A 23,407-nucleotide genomic window follows, 5' to 3' on the forward strand; every position below is an offset into this window, starting at 1 on the left:
CATATATATATATAGACACATACATATATACAGATATATATACATACATATATACATATATATATTCAAATAGATATATACGTATATATATATATCTATACACATTCATATTCACATATGTATATCTATACACATACATATTTACATATATACATCTATATTTATATATATCTATGCTAAATTCGTGATTTGTTACTTAATTTTTCATTTTTTTAGTTCGTTTAGTTTAATTTCACGTAATAGCGTTTAATTTAATGTCATTTTTAGAAAAAATTAATTTATATTAATCTTGTAGAAACCCCCATCGCATGAAAAAGGAGGTAACTATAGTCCCTCTGATCCCTGGGTGAAAGAGAAAGTAACCCTCTTTAATTCTAAATTGTAAGTCTTTAATCCTAATTAAATAGAAGATAAGTCCTACTTTCGTTTAATGCGTGCATGAGATCTAATTTTCTTTGTTTTTTATTAGAGTTTTTTTTGTTTAAATTTTTAATAAATTTCATTTGTATTTTAATTTTTTTATTTAATTGCATATTACTTTTATAATTTCTTCTTCTGGAAAATGAAAAGAATAGGTGGAAACCCTTGAATCCCTCAGATCTGTGGAGGGGACGGAACGTGACCCTTTAAATGCTAAATTGAAAGGGAGATACCTCTTACTTATTCCTAATCCATTAATAATATTATTTTGATCTAATTTCTGTTTAATTTTTGTTCTGAATTAATTTCTAAGTATTTTAATTATTATATTTATATTAACTATTATATAGTCATTTCTTCTAGAAGAAAAGATAAATAAGACGATAAGTCTTTACTCTCGACGAGACTTCGATGGAATTGCAGGTAATCAATTAAATAACAGAGGATATTATTCTTTCTTCACTTTAATCCCTTTGAAACGGAAATTCCTTTCTCGTATTCTAAAAAAGACCGGACATTCTTTTCGTATTTTTTTCTTTCTTGGCGCTAATTTTATTGACTCTTGAATAAAGAAAAAAAAAAGCAAAGTTAAGCTAAAGAAATAAAAAGGAATTTTTTTTAAGACTTTCAGTATTTGAAAACATTTCTTTAAGATATTTTACTATACATACAATGTATATATATATATATATATATATATATATATATATATATATATATATATATATATATATATATATATATATATATTCATACACCATGATTTAACGATAAAACTAAGGCATTCCATATGTGATTTTCATATAAAAATGTATTCCGAATATCATATGATCGAGCGATATAAACTGATCATTTTCGAAAATTGTTTGACTGCATTGTAAAGACCGAAATTTTTTAAATGATATCATACTTTGGTTTACCTACCGTTTTGTTTTTGTCTTTAAAATATTTTACTCTTCACAACGCGAGAATCAATATTAATCTTAACTATTGCTGGGACATTTTCTTTCTATATCATGATATTCACCCCACCTCTGCCACTTCCTCGGTGAATGGGTGCGAGCGCATTCTTTTTCAAAGAATGACGAGTAGTTTTTCTCTCCTCTTTTGCTCTTAAAAGAGGAAAATAAATGATAATTTTCATTTTTGCAAACTAGGCGAATCTCTTATTTTTATGTCATTATTTTCACAGAGACCAGCCCCCCCCCCCCCCCCCCCCGCGGTCTTTTGGAGGTAATTTTCTTCAAGGAAAACACTACGGGGGAGAGAGGTCCTTTTGATCGTTTGGAGATGATGAAGAGATAATGTTTCCTCCCTTCAGTCCCTTTAAAACGGAAATAGATTTTTTATTCTGGAATAATGAAAATGGAGGAGATCTAATTGTTATATCATATTTTCATGCAAGTTATTTCCATACCAAAATTTTGTATTTCATTCATACCGCTCCCCATTCCCCGAATGAAATGAGACAATGGTATGTGTTCAGTTATTTTTCATTAAATAATTTGCCAACTAAGATGTAAATAATAGATCTATACAAATTATAGATTTCAGTCATGTATTTTAAGAAAATGGAGATGACATCATTAACCTTTACCAATTTGACGATGAGATCGGGAATATTAAATATAATATATTTTAAGAATTAAAAGCAAGATATTTAGTCATACCTAACAGAGATCTTCCAAATATCGTACGATTTAAAGATAAAATTTGAGGTTATCCGAATATCGTTTGACTTAAGGAAAAAATCCTAGAATTTCTAACTTGAGGCCATCTTTGCACAAGTCATTTTTTATATTTGCAGTTAAAATAATTTAGACCTAGGATAAAAAAAAATGAGTTATTTTGAATCAGTATGATCACATGTTTCTTTAGTGCCAAGCTAACGGACACTAGTCCTACCTATCGTCAGATATGATGGCGCTCTACAGTTTCGTAGTTAGCTTTTCAAAGAAAATGAATTTTCCCGGGTCTCTTCACTGGTTATACCTTCTATTTAAAAAAGACCTTGTATATCTTAGGTATTGTTCAAAGAACCTTTAATTCCCTTTATTTTGGTGTATGATTGATGGGTATAATATGGGTGATAGAGTATACAGCTTGGCCTTACTCCATATGTGCATCTTTCAAAAACTGCTAGCTCCTTTTGGTCATTTTTACTTCCTGGACTTCAGAGGTTAATTGTAAAAAAAGAGCCAATAACTTTTTTATTTACATTTTATATATGTAGTAATTCATTCCTTGTACTTTCAGAAGCTGGTATTGTCTAGTTGGGCAAAATTAATTTTCCCTATTTTAATAGGTGCTAAAGATAGTGTACTTTAGACAAATTCAGGCTTATTTTTTAGCATAAGGGAGCAGTCATTTTAGTTAGCAGTTTGCTTAGACCATTTACAATTTCCATAAGTATAATATCCAAAGAAATGTCAGCCACATTACGTCAAAGTAGCATAGAGATATGTCAACATTCTCTCCACTGTGCATGTTTCAAATGCAAACAACTTCACCTTATATACGTCACTCTCTCAAAAGTACATAATAACTGGTGAGCACCCCCTATACTGATGGAGGAACAAATAAACATATATTCAAATTGTGGAGAGGCTATTTAGTGAGAGAACGTGACAGACGCACAGAATCAGCAGGTGTAGAGTGATAGGTCACAACATTAAGGTATTAACGGCAAACGGTGGACGTGAGTGTGGAAAACAGCTGTTCATCTACTCAGACATTTATGTAAAGTTAAATGAGGTAGGTATTAGACATTTATGTAAAGTTACATGACGTAGGTATTAGTTGTATCACAGTTGTTTTCTATGCACAAGGTACTATTGTCAAATTCATATAGACACAAGGACCAGCGCGTTTAAGTCGTTGAAAACAGACAATGTATACTTGTTATATTTTTCTTTGCCACCACGAGATTTTCATTGGTTAGATTGCCGTCTTTTATCGAGGCTAGCGGTGTCATACATGTTTCCCCTCTCTCCATAGTACCGACATAATAATAATAATTCCAACCTTATGCCAAAGCTTTATGGTTGGACTAATTAGCACGTTTTCATACTTTAAACGTCATATGATTCATATTTATATACAAATTGATGTCTTTATGAGTGTTTTGCTTTACATACTATGTACCGTATTTTAAATGCTTTCATTTTTCATGTATCGTGCATATTGAAGGTAATGCTATCAGTAACACATTTTGTTCTCAATTACAGATGGCCTTGCTGAGATTCACTATTCTAGTCTTTCTATCTACGACACCCGTCGTCCTAGGTTTGTTTTGTCTCTAAATACCTACAAAACTAAAATAACATAAATCACTATACAATAAATGCTATATGCCTAAAAACTGATAAACATAAGAGCTCTGGTCTTCTTATTTAAAGCGCCTCGTACTCCCGTAATAAAAAAAAGACTATACAAATTTTACGAATATTTAAGTCTATATCTCACATATCGCTAACACTTGTCCGGGATCTCATAGTGTACATATTTAATTCATTTCTCACATATTGCTAATACTTAACCTGCATCGCATAGTATTCTACAGTACACGACTTTTAATGCAGATTATACTTATAGTGTAACACATGACATCCTACATATGACGTCATCAATCCATTTCATAATCTTGAATTAAACATGTGGAATATGTTCTTTTAAGGTATGAACATAATACAAGACATATAGTTTGTGTTTGAAATGCCAGAATGTACTTGTAAAGGATTTACAACCAATTTTCCACAAGGTAATTTTCATATTAACATTAGTTTGCATTTGAGATAATTTCGTTTGAAATTTATAAAACACAACAAGAGTACATTTCATAGTGTACTCCCTAAAACCTGCAGCAAATATAAAATTCATGTCATAATTTTTTTTATAACACAAGCATTTTTAAAGCTCTACGTATTTCCAGGACACGAACTCTGGCGGGTTTGCTACTACTCCAGCTGGGGTTCGCAGCGCCCTAACGGGCATGCGCTCTTGCCAGAAGATATAGATGCCAACCTCTGTACCCATATTAACTTCGCCTTCACCACCTTGGATTCGAGTGGAACAGAGATTCTCACGGAACATACCAATGATTTTAATTTGTACGTATTTCCTTTCGTTAATGTGTATGTGTGTGTTTTGTAATTAAAGTGTTCATGTTCACCACTGCAATACAGGTTACTATATGAATTCACGAAGAAGAGTACATGCCTTAATTTAGTCTCCCTTGGTTGTTATTGCTCATTTGAAATTGAAATTATGTTTCGATATCATCTTATAGTGGAGCATAAATTTTCAATGCTGAGCAAAGGGAGCATGTTAATTAACAAAATGTAAAATTTTGTTTTACATTCTTAAAATTTATTTTCTGCATTGATTTATTCGAGCAGCAGAAAGACATAAGACGTAAGAAATACAATGCGTTACAGCTTTGCAGCAGATGTTATGGAGAGAGAGAGAGAGAGAGAGAGAGAGAGAGAGAGAGAGAGAGAGAGAGAGAGAATATGATACCTTAGGTGTTTAAACTTCTTGCTTGCAGAATGCAAAGACTCAATGCCCTGAAAACCAGAAATCCTGCACTGAAAACTTTGATTTCTCTCGGGGGCTGGGACATGGGTTCATTGAAATTCCATAAGATGGTGGCGTCCCATGCAAATATGAACAAGTTTGCAGAAAACGCAATCGCCTTCCTGCGCACGCATAATTTCGATGGCCTTGATTTGGATTGGGAATATCCAGGCGCAAGAGGAAGCCCACCGACAGATAAGCAAGCGTTCAGTGAACTTTTGATGGTCTGTATGTTCTTTTTAATGAAAGACACGAATTAACACGGATATTCAAAACTAGCTCTCAATTCAATGTTCTACATACGAATACATTCGCTATTCATAAAGTATGGAAAGAAAACAGTCATTAGCGACAGCTTTTTTTGTTTATTTGCATTTAACTCACTGTGGATGCCGGTACTTGAAATTGCATTGAACTTGTTTCATTGCAGGTTTATGTGACTTTAAATATTTTATTATGGATCCGCTGTTAAAAAAAAACAAACTTGTTTTAATTTCTGTGTTTAAAAAGCATCCTTTCTTTAACTTTTAAGATGCCAGTCCACAAAAAGTTTTATATTCTAGTATTACATCGTTATTGACGTAATATTTGCATTGAAAATAAAAGCAAATCCCCAACCATTTTTATTATCATTAGTCTATTAACGCACTGCAGTATATGTCACCTTCCCCCATAAGAAAATATATAAAAATAAAAATAAGAAATTTAAAAGAAACAAATGGAATATTATCATACCATGACATAAATACTTTTTAAAGGTCCTGCATAATGCCTTTGCCGCCGAGGGTCAAAGAAGTCATAAGAACAGATTACTCCTTACGGCGGCGGTTGCGCCGTCTCGCTTTAGGACCGAACATTCTTATGACGTCCATATGATTTCGAGGTAAACATTCTATTTATTTTAACTCGATTATATCAGAAGTTCTTGAACAACTTTAAGCACTCTCAGATGCCGTTCAGAGTGTTTAATTGTTAACTTTGGATAATCGGACAACTCCTAGTAAGCCATCGTCGTTTATTATGCGATCATGTGTCGTAAGACATGCTGAAACCCAATTCTGGACTGCAGAGGTGAAATATATATATATATATATATATATATATATATATATATATATATATATATATATATATATATATATATATATATATATATATATATATATATGTATATATATATATATATATATATATATATATATATATATATATATCCTAAAGGTTAAATAAGGATTCAATTTCTTGTTTTCAACGCAAACTTCAAATGTTTCATATTAAGTACTTGACTGCGCATAACGTCGGCAAGATGTATTGGCAAAAAGAGAAAAGATAATCGCACATTTCCCAATCTTAAAAGATAAACTTTTAATTACAAAATGACTATGCTTTACCATTTTGTGGCATCTATGTTGGTGTCACTTTGTCCTGCTATGCTGTAGTAAATATGTTGGTGTCACTTTCTCCCGCTATGTTGTGGTAAATATGTTGGTGTCATTTTGTCCTGCTATGTTGTGGCAACTATGCTGGTGTCACTTTGTCCTGCTATGCTGTAGTAAATATGTTGGTGTCACTTTGGATTACAAAATGACTATGCTTTACCATGTTGTGGTAAATATGTTGGTGTCACTTTGTCCTGCTATGTTGTGGTAAATATGTTGTTGTCACTTTGTCCTGCTATGTTGTGGTAAATATGTTGGTGTCATTTTGTCCTGCTATGTTGTGGCAACTATGTTGGTGTCACTTTGTCCTGCTATGCTGTAGTAAATATGTTGGTGTCACTTTGGATTACAAAATGACTATGCTTTACCATCTTCTGGTAAATATGTTGGTGTCACTTTGTCCTGCTATGTTGTGGTAAATGTGTTGTTGTCACTTTGTCCTGCTATGCTGTAGTAAATATGTTGGTGTCACTTTGGATTACAAAATGACTATGCTTTACCATCTTCTGGTAAATATGTTGGTGTCACTTTGTCCTGCTATGCTGTGGTAAATGTGTTGTTGTCACTTTGTCCTGCTATGCTGTAGTAAATATGTTGGTGTCACTTTGGATTACAAAATGACTATGCTTTACCATGTTGTGGTAAATATGTTGTTGTCACTTTGTCCTGCTATATTGTGGTAAATATGTTGGTGTCACTTTGTCCTGCTATGCTGTAGTAAATATGTTGGTGTCACTTTGGATTACAAAATGACTGTGCTTTACCATGTTGTGGTAAATATGTTGGTGTCACTTTGGATTACAAAATGACTATACTTTACCATGTTGTGGTAAATATGTTGGTGTCACTTTGTCCTGCTATGCTGTAGTAAATATGTTGGTGTCACTTTGTCCTGCTATGCTTTAGTAAATATGTTGATGTTACTTTGTCCTGCAATGTTGTGGTAAATATGTTGGTGTCATTTTGTCCTGCAATGTTGTGGCAACTATGTTGGTGTCACTTTGTCCTGCTATGCTGTAGTAAATATGTTGGTGTCACTTTGGATTACAAAATGACCATGCTTTACCATGTTGTGGTAAATATGTTGGTGTCACTTTGTCCTGCTATGTTGTGGTAAATATGCTGGTGTCACTTTGTCCTGCTATGTTGTGGTAAATATGTTGTTGTCACTTTGTCCTGCTATGCTGTAGTAAATATGTTGGTGTCACTTTGGATTACAAAATCACTATGCTTTACCATGTTGTGGTAAATATGTTGGTGTCACTTTGTCCTGCTATGTTGTGGTAAATATGTTTGTGTCACTTTGTCCTGCTATGTTGTGGTAAATATGTTGTTGTCACTTTGTCCTGCTATGTTGTGGCAAATATGTTGGTGTCATTTTGTCCTGCTATGTTGTGGCAACTATGTTGGTGTCACTTTGTCCTGCTATGCTTTAGTAAATATGGTGGTGTCACTTTGGATTACAAAATGACTATGCTTTACCGTGTTGTGGTAAATATGTTGGTGTCACTTTGTCCTGCTATGCTGTAGTAAATATGTTGGTGTCACTTTGGATTACAAAATTACTATGCTTTACCATGTTGTGATAAATATGTTGGTGTCACTTTGTCCTGCTATGCTGTAGTAAATATGTTGGTGTCACTTTGGATTACAAAATGACTATGCTTTACCATGTTGTGGTAAATATGTTGTTGTCACTTTGTCCTGCCATGCTGTAGTAAATATGTTGCTGTCACTTTGGATTACAAAATGACTATGCTTTACCATGTTGTGGTAAATATGTTGGTGTCACTTTGTCCTGCTATGCTGTAGTAAATATGCTGGTGTCGCTTTGGATTACAAAATGACTATGCTTTACAATGTTGTGGTAAATATGTTGGTGTCACTTTGGATTACAAAATGACTATGCTTTACCATGTTGTGGTAAAGATGTTGGTGTCACTTTGTCCTGCTATGCTGTAGTAAATATGTTGGTGTCACTTTGTCCTGCTATGCTTTAGTAAATATGTTGATGTTACTTTGTCCTGCTATGTTGTGGTAAATATGTTGGTGTCATTTTGTCCTGCTATGTTGTGGCAACTATGTTGGTGTCACTTTGTCCTGCTATGCTTTAGTAAATATGGTGGTGTCACTTTGGATTACAAAATGACTATGCTTTACCATGTTGTGGTAAATATGTTGGTGTCACTTTGTCCTGCTATGCTGTAGTAAATATGTTGGTGTCACTTTGGATTACAAAATTACTATGCTTTACCATGTTGTGGTAAATATGTTGGTGTCACTTTGTCCTGCTATGCTGTAGTAAATATGTTGGTGTCACTTTGGATTACAAAATGACTATGCTTTACCATGTTGTGGTAAATATGTTGTTGTCACTTTGTCCTGCCATGCTGTAGTAAATATGTTGCTGTCACTTTGGATTACAAAATGACTATGCTTTACCATGTTGTGGTAAATATGTTGGTGTCACTTTGTCCTGCTATGCTGTAGTAAATATGCTGGTGTCACTTTGGATTACAAAATGACTATGCTTTACAATGTTGTGGTAAATATGTTGGTGTCACTTTGGATTACAAAATGACTATGCTTTACCATGTTGTGGTAAAGATGTTGGTGTCACTTTGTCCTGCTATGCTGTAGTAAATATGTTGGTGTCACTTTGTCCTGCTATGCTTTAGTAAATATGTTGATGTTACTTTGTCCTGCTATGTTGTGGTAAATATGTTGGTGTCATTTTGTCCTGCTATGTTGTGGCAACTATGTTGGTGTCACTTTGTCCTGCTATGCTGTAGTAAATATGCTGGTGTCACTTTGGATTACAAAATGGCTATGCTTTACCATGTTGTGGTAAATATGTTGGTGTCACTTTGTCCTGCTATGTTGTGGTAAATATGTTGTTGTCACTTTGTCCTGCTATGTTGTGGTAAATATGTTGTTGTCACTTTGTCCTGCTATGCTGTAGTAAATATGTTGGTGTCACTTTAGATTACAAAATGACTATGCTTTACCATGTTCTGGTAAATATGTTGGTGTCACTTTGTCCTGCTATGTTGTGGTAAATGAGTTGTTGTCACTTTGTCCTGCTACGCTGTAGTAAATATGTTGGTGTCACTTTGTCCTGCTATGCTTTAGTAAATATGTTGATGTTACTTTGTCCTGCTATGTTGTGGTAAATATGTTGGTGTCATTTTGTCCTGCTATGTTGTGGCAACTATGCTGGTGTCACTTTGTCCTGCTATGCTGTAGTAAATATGTTGGTGTCACTTTGGATTACAAAATGGCTATGCTTTACCATGTTGTGGTAAATATGTTGGTGTCACTTTGTCCTGCTATGTTGTGGTAAATATGTTGTTGTCACATTGTCCTGCTATGTTGTGGTAAATATGTTGTTGTCACTTTGTCCTGCTATGCTGTAGTAAATATGTTGATGTCACTTTGGATTATAAAATGACTATGCTTTACCATGTTGTGGTAAATATGTTGGTGTCACTTTGTCCTGCTATGCTGTAGTAAATATGTTGATGTAACTTTGTCCTGCTATGCTGTTGTAAATATGTTGGTGTCACTTTGTCCTGCTATTTTGTGGTAAATATGATGGTGTCACTTTCGATTACAAAATGACTATGCTTTACCATGTTGTGGTAAATATGTTGTGTCACTTTGGATTACAAAATGACTATGCTTTACCATGTTGTGGTAAATATGTTGGTGTCACTTTGTCCTGCTTTGTTGTAGTAAATATGTTGGTGTCACTTTGTCCTGCTATGTTATAGTAAATATGTTGATGTTACTTTGTCCAGCTATGTTGTGGTAAATATGTTGGTGTCATTTTGTCTTGCTAGGTTGTGGCAAATATGTGTGTGTCATTTTGTCCTGCCATTTTGAGGTAAATATGTTGGCATAACTTTGTCCTTCTGTGTTGTAGTAATATGTGTGAGTCACTTTGTCCTGCTATGTTGTGGAAAATTGTTTAGCGTGATGATGTCTTACTTTTGTGTGGCAAATATTTTTGTATTGTCATGTCTTACCATGCAAAAGCAAATCTTTCTGTGTCACTCTATCTTACCATGTTGTGGCATATCTTTAAGGATGGCTTTGCTTTACCATGTTGTGGCATGTCTTTAAGTGTGGCTATGTCTTACCATGTTGTGGCATATCTTTAAGGTTGGCTTTGTCTTACCATGTTGTGACATATTTATTGGTGTCATTTTGTCTTACCATGGTGTGGCATATCTTAAGTGTGGCTATGTTTTACCATGTTGTGGCAAATCTTTCAGCATGAATGATATAATCATGCTTGTGCGATAAAGGATTAAATTTTTGAATGAGTTCGGTTATGTTTTTGCATTCATATAGATTTTGTGACAATAAACTATTATTCATTTATATTTGGCCAATTTTCGCCAAATCATTAAATACTGCCATAAATATGTTCGGACTGTAAAAAAGTGGACATAATTATATCGTATTTTTTCTTTTCAAAATAAAATATGTACAAGTTATATGGCGCGGTAAATTTAATTGAACTATATATACAAATATCCGGCGACTCCAATAGTTGATGGCTGAGTACAGCTAGAATTAGCCAAAGCAGATGCTCACTGAAAAATGAATTTCAACGATTATTTATACATTTCACCGTAATGTTCATAATGAAGGGCAACTGTTGCTTGCCTGTTTAAAGCCTAAAGGTGAACATTTTCAAACGTTCTCAGATCAGACCATTTACCATCTGGGAAATATTAGGCCTTTATATTAACGTGAACTCTAGCCTAGATTTTATGTTAACGTCCACTCGTAGCCTAGCTTTTATATTAACGTGAACTCGAAGCCTTATTTTTATATTAACGTGAACTCGTAGCCTAGCCTTTATATTAGCGTGAACTTGTGAAAAATTTCTGCTTGGATTTTACAAGTTGTATGATACGGGATTTTGTTATCATAACCTTCTTCTCATCTCTTGCTATGAGAAGGGATTACTCATAAGTTAAGAAATGTCTTTGCCCAGGGTTAAAGAGAGAGAGAGAGAGAGAGAAGAATGAGTTCAGGCTCTCTAGCAAGGGTGTCACCAATAACCGTGTACATACGGCTATATCTTGGGAAATGAGGTACGGAATCGCTGAAAGGAAATAACAGAGCTGTTCTGACTCGAGGAACGAACCTTTTATTGATATATATAATGCAACATTTTAAAGATACCATTATAAAGCCTTTATATATGGAATACACGAAATACATAAAAACTTACACTTTCCCATCGAGCTTACCAACTTCATTGTCTAATTTCTGCCTTTTAGAATGTAATACAGATAGTTAAATCTCGATTACTTCATGATATCCAATGAGTATAAAATTCAATAGTTGCAATTAATGCAATAACTATTTTGAAGAAATGTATTTTACTAAATTTAAAATAGAATACTAATTTGGAATATTTTACTAAACATTACTCATAATTACTTAATGAATCTTTAATTTCCAAATTAAACCTAATCGTGAAGTTGGTAGCGAATTCATCTTTTACAATAATACATACCACAATTACAATTAAACATTCCATTATATTATAATATAAAATATAAAAAACTCACAAACGTTTTGGAAAAATATGAACTTTACTGTTAAAGTCTCAAATATTAAAAAGTGCCCATTCTTTATAGAAGTTTGCGAACCCAGACGATTCTTGCCTGTAAGGAAAAGACAGAGCTGTTCTGACTCGAGGAACGAACTAATCCTTCATAAGCCCACTTCTCTATTTATACAGTTTTTGCTTTCGCTCAGTCCAGTCAGAACAAGACTCTTGACCTTACCCAGGGAAGTCGTCTGAATTATCTGCGTAACTCATCTATTATTGATTTATTAATTTGCCTGTTCAGCAGCTTCCCCCAAATCTAAATTGCTAACATTTAGATACAAGCGAAATGTATTTTATGCTGACAATTTCTGACATTTAGATACAAGCAAAATGTATTTATGCTGACAATTGCTCACATTTAGATACGAGCGAAATGTATTTTATGGATTTCTGCACCTGCTCGTAAAACGCGATCTTTATAAAATAGCATAGACTTGTATTACACAAATAGATAAAATTTATCACAATATATTTTAGTAGAAAATTACTTTCAATATAATTAAATGAAAAATTACTTTTAATATAATTTCGAGAAAATTTCGATCTTGATACTTTTACTTAAACATTCTGTCCTAATACAAGGATCAAGTGCCCCATGTAGAAAGAACTAAAGGGAGCTTTAAGTCGTCAACGTTGATGAAACCAAAACTTCCGAGAAAAACTTCGGATGACATTTTGCCCTTGACATTAATTCAGCATGCGACTAGACATAACTCAAAAAGCACTTATTGTCTAATCGCCATGTTTTTTTTGTTTTTTTTGCCTTGAACTCTAAAAGGTGGGAAGGAAATAAAACGCAAACCATTAAAATTTAAGCTGATTAACTTATGAACTGACAATGATCTTACAAACTGACAAATATATATATATATATATATATATATATATATATATATATATATATATATGTATATATATATATATATATATATATATATATATATATATATATATATATATATATATATATATATATATATATATATATATATATATATATATATATATAGGTACCTTACTCATATGTAGATGCAAACATTTTGATAATAATGTAGTACGTAATTGAGTAAGTAAATCCATCTTCCAAATTATCGTGCAGTTATCTCCAGCCACATTGATAACGAAGGTTACAGTTATCTCCTACAACATTGGTAACCTAGGTTAAACGAATACAAAGCAGCAAACGGAAAGTCTATATAAAAAAACCCAACTAATTCTGCACAGCTGCATTGTCTTGTACTGCCGAAAGTCCAACTAGCTAAACACGTAACACTAATATTATAAAAGAAACATCTGTCATAACATATGGCAATTTCACATGCATTAGCAAATATCCATCCCAACTTCTTATTAATGCACAGCTGGTTAACCCAGAGTCTATTACAATATATACAAAATATAATTTATATTGCTTGTTGTCTTTCATTAATGATTATTTTATGCTTTTGTAATTTGTCCATGACCATTGTCCAAAATCAAGTACCTGACCAGTGACATTATTTTGTAAACAACATCTGACATAACTAATATTTATCTTTGAGTATAGATTAAATATTTACATAGTTTTCAATGTTTACTTCTATCTGAATTTCGGATATTGGTTTTTCGCTTGGAGACCCCTAAACTTGTTGACAACTGTAAATGTTTTCGGAAGGAAACTGACTTACAGTTTTGCTCTGTTATTGTGTCTTAGCTTTTCATAAAATAAAGTTTACCTGAAAAATTACTCATTCTTGCCATAACATCTTAAGTCTTATTGTTCAATATTTTACATGATTTAATTTATTGATTCAAATTATTATTTACCGGAATTACAAAGTGCTGAATAATAATCTTGGACTAAATTAAGTTGGAATTATACTGAATTCAAGCAAGGACATCTTGGATTATAATATTGTGATGCGTAAAAAATCGTTAGTGCATGGCCACAATCCAGGTCATTGGTACATTAGCATGTTGAAAAACTACAGAGACAGCAATACATTCAATACTGAATTTATTTGGAATACCACTGTAATTCAATTTGAACTTCATACATTTGGACTTGTGATAGACCTTTTAGGGCTATTTGGGATTTAATTCACAATACCGGAAATTCATTTTAAATATTCACTTTGTTTCCTAGGGAAATGAATTGTTTGTGGAATTTTACAAAACGTTTTGGTCTTCGTTCTCTTTCGTTACATAATTTAAGACCATGTAATCGTAATAGAAAATTAGGGGCTTTGTTTTTGACATTTAAATTCACTTTGTTTCGGAATGTTCTAAATTTCAGGTATTATTTCACATATTTGAGAAATCTATCGTGAAACCAACAAGCTTTCACAATGTGATCTAAAGTGGAGAGCTTTATTTTAAATCCTACCCACGAAGGGTTAGAGTCCTTGAAAAAGGAAGAATTGCTCCAGCTTGTCAGATAATATGATCTGTCTGAGTCAAAGGCTTCTTTGAATAAATAAGACATACCAAACATTTCGGTCCAATATTTGGTGCAAAAGAACTTTTCGGATTAAAGTGCTTTGTTGTTATTAGTACCTCCATAGCTGGCTTTAATGTGAAAGTAATAAAATTGAATTTAAAACACTAGATGAAAATATATTTAAGAAAGCGTGAACTTCAGCAAGAGAAAGATGAGAGACAAATGCAGTTGCACAGAATAAATATAAATGCATTTGCAGAATGAGGAGATAGAGAGGGATAAATACAAATGTAATTGCAGAAAGAGGAAAGTCAGCAAAAAAGAGAAGACAGGCTAATGTAAATGCTATTGTAAAGTGAAAAAGAAGAGAGGTCAACACATATGCAAGAGGAAAGACAAAAGGAACAAAGGGAATTTAAGTTTTGATTACAAAAATGGAAAATAGACCCCCCTTTACACACAAGTTAAGTTTTTGTATGTTAATATTAATATAAGGTTCGTACCTCCTTTTAGAGAAAAGATGCAGATAAATATTTACTTCATTTTGAAAACATTGCTGAACATTACAAATGGCCAACAAATTACAAACTGTACTTACTGGCAATGTTCGTGACGCAAACACTTCACTGTCGGTACAACTAAGTTTTGATTACGGTGTGTTTAAGGAATGTATCATGAAGGATTATGAGTTGGTACCTGAGGGATATCGATAAAGGTTTAGGAAAGGTAAATATTAAACTGGACAGACACATGTCCAATTTCCAAGGAAAAAGAACAAGTATTTGGTAGGTGGTGCTCAGACAAGAAGGTTGTTCAAGACATATTAACATCAGACAACTCGTATTGGTTCCAGAGTTCAAGAATTGCGTCCATACTGTCGGTAAAACCTACCCAATGAGCACAATGTGGAAAAGTTAGAAATTGCTGCTCTACAGCTCACGATTATTCCTTGAAGTTTCATTTGTCAGTAAGTCTTCCTCTCAGCAGCATTTTGATAAAAACATGTCCTAGTTTAATACGAGCACATCCAAATCTGGCATAACGTTTAGGAATCTGATAAGACTGATGCGAAATCCTTATTTCTTCCTAGTGCATCTATTGCAAGAAGTAAGGGAATGTATTTACCTTTAGCTGGCACTTGTATTGGTCAGGCTTTTGATGAGGTCATTTTTGTTCCTCATATGGATCAATCAAGAGGTATGGATCACAGTGATCCTCTTTTTAATATTCTTCCTCTTTATACTAAGAATATGTAGGATTTTGTCCTTTTGAACCATTTTTTGCACATAATGTTCGTGTACCATTGGAGTTATTTAGATAAACATGTAGCAACCGAAGATTCAGAAATTAATCTTCTTCACTATGTTTTTCTAATTCCAAAAAAAGTTGTCAAACGCTTGTGAAGTTGTTGATTTTTGCTCTTTTCTATTTCCTAGTTTAAGACCATAGAGTCGTAAAATCTCTCTCTCTCTCTCTCTCTCTCTCTCTCTCTCTCTCTCTCTATATATATATATATATATATATATATATATATATATATATATATATATATATATATATATATATATGCGCTTGTGTATTACTCAGATACTGTGACTTCATAAATATGATGATGTACGATTTCCATGGATCCTGGGATAACAAGACTGGTCCACACAGTGCACTTTATAGCGATGATACGTATAACATTGTGAGTCTCTCTCCCTCTCTCTCTCTCTCTCTCTTTCTCTCACTCTCTGTAGCATATACAATTAAATTTTCCAATATTGCCCTAATGAAATATAAAAGATGATACTATGAACATAGACACGATATAAATCTCACTTAAGATACAAGGGTGGAAGTAGAGTCATTGCATTAATAGATACATTTTAAAGAAAAGGACAGATTAAAAGAGTTAACTACTAGATAAGTCATGAACTGTGATACCCTTTTTGCTAATTACATAGTTGTAAGTTAGTTGCCTCAACCACCATATGTATCCACTAGCAATTAACTTAAGATTTCAATTTTGTGTCTGTAAGATTTTAATCTTGTGTCTGTCTCTAAACGGCCAGATAAAGATCATTGCTTTTTTAATAAAATTATTTTATTTTAAAATGTACAGGGGTGTGTCAATTGGTCATATTATTCTCTTAATTATAATCATTGCCTTAAGAGATTGTTGAACGGATTACTATTTTCAAGCTTTACAGCCAAGGGTCGATGGGTTAAGTATAAATATTACAGTTAGGCAAGTTCTGTAATTAAATTTTGAATGGAAAATTTGATTTTAGACTTAGTATCATTCAAATGTTTTAAAACGTTTAGACAATCCGGATATAAGTCTAAATTTAATTATAACCTGGCTGCGCCATGTTGGATCTATTCAGGCGCCCGGAACGAATGAATTAACTCCCTTTCTCTTATGTGACGTTGCAGCAGAAAATCAAAGAGTTGGAATTTTCTCGTTTTATACGAGACTACATTCTCTAATTGCTTATACTGATGCATAAGAAGTTAATTTTGTTTTCATAACCAGCAAATAAATTCTTCTTCACACCCCTATTACACAAAATCTATACAAACTACACATTGTTCATGCGAAATTCTGCAAATGTAGAAATTATAACGATATTAATCATGAAAAACTGCCATGATTTTCAAATTTATTTTGAAATATAGTACTTGAACTCGAATGAGCTAAGTCTTGTTTCAGATTAGGACACGCTTTCAACCTTAGATGCTGAACCACATTTCACAACCCTTCTTGGACAGGTCAAAATCGATCTTGTCATTGGACATGGCTACCTTTTCTCACCACGCTTCATTACGGCATGTAATGAAGTTATTTTTATTGATCATCGGCGTTATCAATTATGAAATTTTGGATTGCAAATGCTCATCTTTTACATTCATAGTTGCTATTTTATACGACCGCATATATCCAATAATTTGCGACCCAAAATCTGTACAGCTCACTTACTGACGCTATAAATACCTATATACACACGTGCTCATTTCTCTCTCTCTCTCTCTCTCTCTCACACACGCACACACACACACACATACACACACACACACACGCGCGCACGCGCACTCGATTGGGTTCAGTGTATGACTTAGAGTTCTTGGTAAAATGACAACTTGGATTTTTTTGTATATACCAGAATCACACCGCAAGTCACTGGGAGTTACTAGGTGCGCAGAAGGACAAACTCGTGATCGGAGTACCCTTCTATGGAAACGTTTTCACACTGCTCAATCCAAATGATGATGACGTTGGGTCTGCATCATTCGGTGGTGGAGATATGCCATATTATTTGGTAGGTTTTGATGTTTATATCGCAGAAGGTTTTATTATACAATATAGCTTTGGTGAACCTTCCTCTATATGCTGAAGTTTTGGTTAACGAGAACTAAGATTTTATCATTGATACATTACTGATAGTACGCTAATGCAGTACTCGATGACACGAGATGCCGATTCTCAGAACTAATGCCACTGGTCATGAGAAATTCAGATAATTTATGACTTGAGAAATCAGAGACAACTACGCTACTAATTAGCATATAATTTTCTTTAAATAAGTTTTGCTATTGAAAATGTCAAAAGATAAATTTCGGGTTGACAGTTACAATTGCATGAGAACTTGGTGAACGAAAGTAGAAGTTATAATAGTTTGAACTTATACATTCTAACTAGTAAAACTGGCCAAAGTCTGACCATCAGCTAACCAGGCAGCTTTAAAGTCTGACAATTGTATCCTACTAGCCCCTATTACGTAATAGTCCAATCAGAATACGGCTTTCGGGTGTACATCTATCGTATTGTTGAATAAGCAAGGCCCAATGTACCATAGTTGATTTTGTTCTCTTCGCTAAATGCGTGCAGATATATGGTTCCAGTGTAATAATATTACTATCGATAAAAATATAAACTGGCTCAGATATAAGATTATATAACAAACCAGGGGTATTTGCTTGACCGAGCGATGTCAAACCATGGCGCGATTCCGTTAGAAGTCATCTCCCCTAACCTAAAGACTTGTATACAACTTCTGTTGTAAATTAGAAAGTCTCAACGTGTCCATTCTATAAATAATTGTACTGTAATAAATGCAATCCTCAAGATCTCACAAGTTTCCAATTGTCTATCAACCGTATATCTGCATGGTTTCTCTTCATCAACTTTCAGTACCGTCAGCAGTTCACACCTTAAAACTATACAACTATCCCCTAACACAAGAAACAAATTTTATCACGCCACCTTAGGCCAGTCAATTCATGGTTTCGAGCCACATTTCGCCTGTAAAATTGAATCACATTTGCCACCATGGCGACATAAACGGTATCTGCCGAGTCCATTCTTGTTTATTCTATTGTGTAATTTACCAGTCTCCAGTCTCCTACAATAAAAACTGCACTTACAATCACATAACCACTAGATTTTAATAGGGACTATGGAACGACAGGGACACTCACGTGGCTCTAGCCTGAATTCACCTAAAGTAAACCATAGCATCATGGAAATTCACTAACATTTCACTCCGTGACGTTTGCTCCCAGTAAATGGCTAATTATTTTGTGCTAAGGAATATTTCCACTGGACCGAGTTCCAATAATCAGACAAGTAATCACACACATCTAAGAATTCCTTAAAACCTGGCGCTATAACCAAATGCGCATACTCCAGATTTATTAGAATAATCCAATATAACCATTCAAAAATGCAAAGAATAATATCTAAAGTGACTTTACCAGAAATAAAATATCTCTGCATTAATGAAAATCTAGGTGAACTTGAGTCCTTGTGATAGCTGTGTAGTATTACAGCAATTGCATAAATCTCTCATAAATATAGTAAATTTGTTTGGAAATTCGAATGTTGAAGGAACTCCACTTTAACCCAATTTTAAAATTCTCCAATAAAATAGACTTCAATGAATCAAATGAAAAAGAAGTGAGTCAGCCATTATTAAGTTTTTTTTTAATTATTATTATTTTCTGAATATATTTGTAGAAAATAATTCAGTCACGAAATAACCTGATCATTAAATATTTAAATCAGATTGAAATTTGGAATCTGGAAAAAGTTCGTCAAATATTAGTGGCAGATAGCAAGTGGTGTAACATAACAGGAGAACGTGGCATTAACTGTATTGTCTGGAGACCGTGACAATTTACACAGAAGTTCTCTGGCCTACAGATTTTATACACAGGTCTGCAATCAAGAACAGTCGGGATTTAAGACTTAAAACTTGTACGCCCCTAAATCTCTTAGCTCACTATTTAAAACATCTCAGAACCCTAGAAAGATAATAGCACTGGATTTTCCATAATCAATCCGTGTGCGCTTATAAAAAGTTCTAAACATTTTAAGGACTAAAATTCGAATATAAAATAAGACTAAAAGTAGAGGTCTGGTTTTGTGACATAGCTTTAATACGATTAAGTTTCAAATGGTCATAAATTCGAACCATACATTTATATCCACAGATTTGCCAGGCACTGCAGGATGGCAGGGCTCAAGAAATTGTGCTGAATAATGAGAGGGTGCCGTACATGGTATTAGGGAAGAACTGGGTCACATACGACAATGCAAACAGTCTCCGAGAAAAGGTATTATTTTTTAATTAGACCTTTCTTTTATCAAGGAATCTGAGTGCACAGCAGCTGCCAAGTTATTTACCTGCGACATTGCACACGCGGACAATTTTTAAGGACGAGCTCATTATGTATTCCATCACATCCACCAAATTCGTAACCTGCCCTACTGTAAACATGTAAAAGCGTTTGCAAGGTGCGCAGCCGCCACCGAAACGGCATAAATTAGATGGGGACAAGAAAGAGCGCCATCGCACTTATCAAGAAAAGACAAAGAAGTACTAAAATGCTATGTAAATGAATACGAATTGATGACCCAGAAAAGGCTGTGATGCATACATTCTGCACTGCGTCCGAGGAGAGTTCAAAAGTGTGCAGGAAGCATCTACATAAAATAAACACAACCTTTCAATTTTTCATGAGTCATGCTAATGAATTCCATTTGTTATTGTTTTAAGTTGGCCCTAATGAATAGAAATGTTGAATACAGAACGGAACTGACTTCTGTTTCATTTTAGCAGGATCACTGAAATTAAGGCACAGTTAGAGAACATTATAATATTCTGGTGATCCTCTGGGGTAATGAAAAAGCATCATAATTTCGAGGCCTACATTTAACTTATAATCGACAGCCTATCAGATAAAAATCATACCTTGTTCTGGAGATTTATCTTTGCTAACGATATGTTCCTATGTTTTTTGTTGGCTTTGTATTGTTTTTCGTTTGGTGTGTTTTGTATCATTAAAGTTTTACAGATAATAATAACCCAGTAATAAGATTAGTGAATGAAAAATTGAGCAGAAACTTGCTCCGTTTCTTTTGCAAGTAGATGTACTTATTATAAGTAAATCTCCATTTTGACTACATTTAGTTTTACTTAATAAGAGCATTGAAACAAGAATTACATTGCACACAACAAGGAAAAGCAAGGAGAGAAAAAAAAAACAGTCATACAGATCACCCGCTTCGTCAAACAATGGTATAATATTCCTTACGTATATTCCATAAGACTATATCGCATGACTCTGTCTGACATAGAGCAACATATGTACCTATTCAAACACATCTATTAGCCCCAGAATGGACCAAATCACTACAATATACGGACTTCAGGACCAAGCTAGGACACAAGTGCAAGGAAAATATTAATATTTATTGTGTTCATAAGTGTTATTTAACACCGATCTGTTCGTCTTTGAACTCGCAAGCGTTTGAACAAATCGTATGCTAAAGTATTGTTTGTAACTGAACTAGACATAAAACAGACAGACGCGACTTCCTTATTTGTATCAGGTGACTTTAATGTAAAATTGTTAATAACCATGATTGCAGGATGTTAAAATGGACATCCCGACTAGCAAATGGAACAATTGAATAACTTCGGCACTTCACACAGTTGACATGTGTCTTAACATTTTAACAAGATTGACTTCCAACTTTTCGTCCCAATAAGTCTTTAAGGACATAAATTGATTTATCCAAGTTGTTAACATCACGTCATTTAAATGCCGATTCAAAACTTCAATTCACACGTGTTTGATATTATGAGCGTGCATCATGGTTTTACACAAGGATGAAAATATTTACGTCAGAGGCGTCCGAGCAGACTAATGTTGGTCAGCATTAAACAAACAAAACATGTTGTTCGTTACATCCCGCTCACCGAACTGGATTGATTGGTTGAGAGATTCACATCTGCGCGGTACATGGTAGATACAAAGTAGGAAATTGTTAGTATTCTTTCAAAGAGGGCGGCTGGATTTGTATGCGTTCACACGATAGCAGAAGAGCGACGCAGTAGTCAGCGAAACAAAACATTAGTATATACTATCTTTGTGCTCATTTCATATGCAATTTGTCACATTCTTTGAATAGTTTGAACGTCTTGCTCACTTACGATCTATAAAAGTATTTAACTCGTCATACACTTTAATATGATATGCGTACTTTTGTAAGACCATCTAAATTGTTTTCACTTTCCTCAATTTTTCTTCGATTAGGTAGATTTTGTAAAGAAACGAGGCTACGGCGGTATAATGGTGTGGGCCATTGATCTGGACGACACTCACGGCGCATGTGGACACAAGTTTCCGCTGATGAACGCCGTTGTTGACGGGATCAAACAAAGTGGATCATCTGTGGTCGGATGAAAATATTCAAACGAATACAATCGCATTTCGGTAATCATACACGAATCGTTGATAATAAATGTGTCGATTTAAACTGATTTTGAGCAAAACTTGGTTAACTTTAAATAGCGTATAATAATCGAAGACCATTTTATGGCTTATAAAAGAATTACGGGATAAACTTCTGCCTGGTAAACGAGATAAGACTTTTCTAGTTGTAACTTTGATTGTCTTAACTGTTTACTGCTATATAAATGAGTGCCACCGATAATTGATGAATTAGGTGTATATTTATACATACATACATACATACATACATCCAAGCATGCATGCATGCATACATACATACATGCATGCGTACATACATACATACATGCGTACATACATACATATATACATATATACATGCATACATACACACACGCACATACATACATACATACATACATACATACATACCTGCCAGCCTGCCTGCCTGCCTGGATGCATGCATACATACATACATACATATTACATGTAGTATAGGAAAATGAAGGTGATCTTTATGCAGAAAATGGGTATTTGGAACGTTTGTAAAATGGGGATTCTGGACACTGTTTTAATCCAGAAAAATGGGTGTTTTGGACCATGTGTGGTGAAAATATACCGATAAACTCTGCAATGGGTGAACCGTTACACTCGTCTTTGAACTTTCCTATGACATTTTTTTATCAGCGCAGTAAAACGGACTATGTCGTGGGTGATCACTGAAATCGAAAAGTTCCTTGTGGTTGAATATATCCTGTTGAAGATCCTCCGTCTGAATTTCGTTAACATATGAATCGGTATCGGTCGTGAGCAGATGAGCGCAATCACCGTACTTCGACTCGATGAAGTCATGATGGAAATCCAGCATGAGCATTTTGGAATGATCTAGTACTGCAGCTCGAACGTAAACAGGTTTATTGAGTTTCAGATGGATTTTTCTGGATTCGATGGCCACCAGGTTTCCTTCAAAGACTTTCACGTGGACCAAAGCATCTGACGAGATAAATTTGTCTCGCGGGCCAACATCGTTGACGATCTCGATGTTTTCCGTTTTCTTAATAATAATATAGCATAAGGAAAATGCCATCATGAGGAAATAATCCAGGTCAGTGGTTGTTTCAGAGCACGACGGAGAGATGAAATAGATGCTTATAAGTGTGTCATAACTGCGGCAGC

At 34.0% G+C, this 23,407-nt stretch overlaps 1 protein-coding gene across 2 annotated transcripts in view; it reads left to right on the top strand.

Annotated features, from left to right (window-relative positions):
• The first annotated feature begins 2,929 nt into the window (after positions 1–2,929).
• The window catches only part of LOC149806140 (putative chitinase 1), a 73,618-nt gene continuing 53,140 nt past the window's right edge, over positions 2,930–23,407 (top strand). The window contains exons 1-9 of one of the 2 annotated variants that reach the window (XM_089951047.1): positions 2,930–3,174; positions 3,648–3,705; positions 4,352–4,529; positions 4,967–5,219; positions 5,754–5,878; positions 16,076–16,178; positions 17,638–17,793; positions 19,967–20,089; positions 22,076–22,255. In XM_089951047.1, the coding sequence (XP_089807173.1) occupies positions 3,648–3,705; positions 4,352–4,529; positions 4,967–5,219; positions 5,754–5,878; positions 16,076–16,178; positions 17,638–17,793; positions 19,967–20,089; positions 22,076–22,225 (1,146 nt within the window). In that variant the 5' untranslated portion in view covers positions 2,930–3,174 and the 3' untranslated portion in view covers positions 22,226–22,255. Of the gene's footprint in view, positions 3,175–3,647; positions 3,706–4,351; positions 4,530–4,966; positions 5,220–5,753; positions 5,879–16,075; positions 16,179–17,637; positions 17,794–19,966; positions 20,090–22,075; positions 22,476–23,407 lie in introns of those variants that run through there. The other variant, XM_089951046.1, reaches the window with a different exon arrangement.

This window comes from Sinohyriopsis cumingii, chromosome 2 (genome assembly GCF_028554795.1).
Source record: "Sinohyriopsis cumingii isolate HCF-2022 chromosome 2, ASM2855479v2, whole genome shotgun sequence".
NCBI lineage: Eukaryota > Metazoa > Mollusca > Bivalvia > Unionida > Unionidae > Sinohyriopsis > Sinohyriopsis cumingii.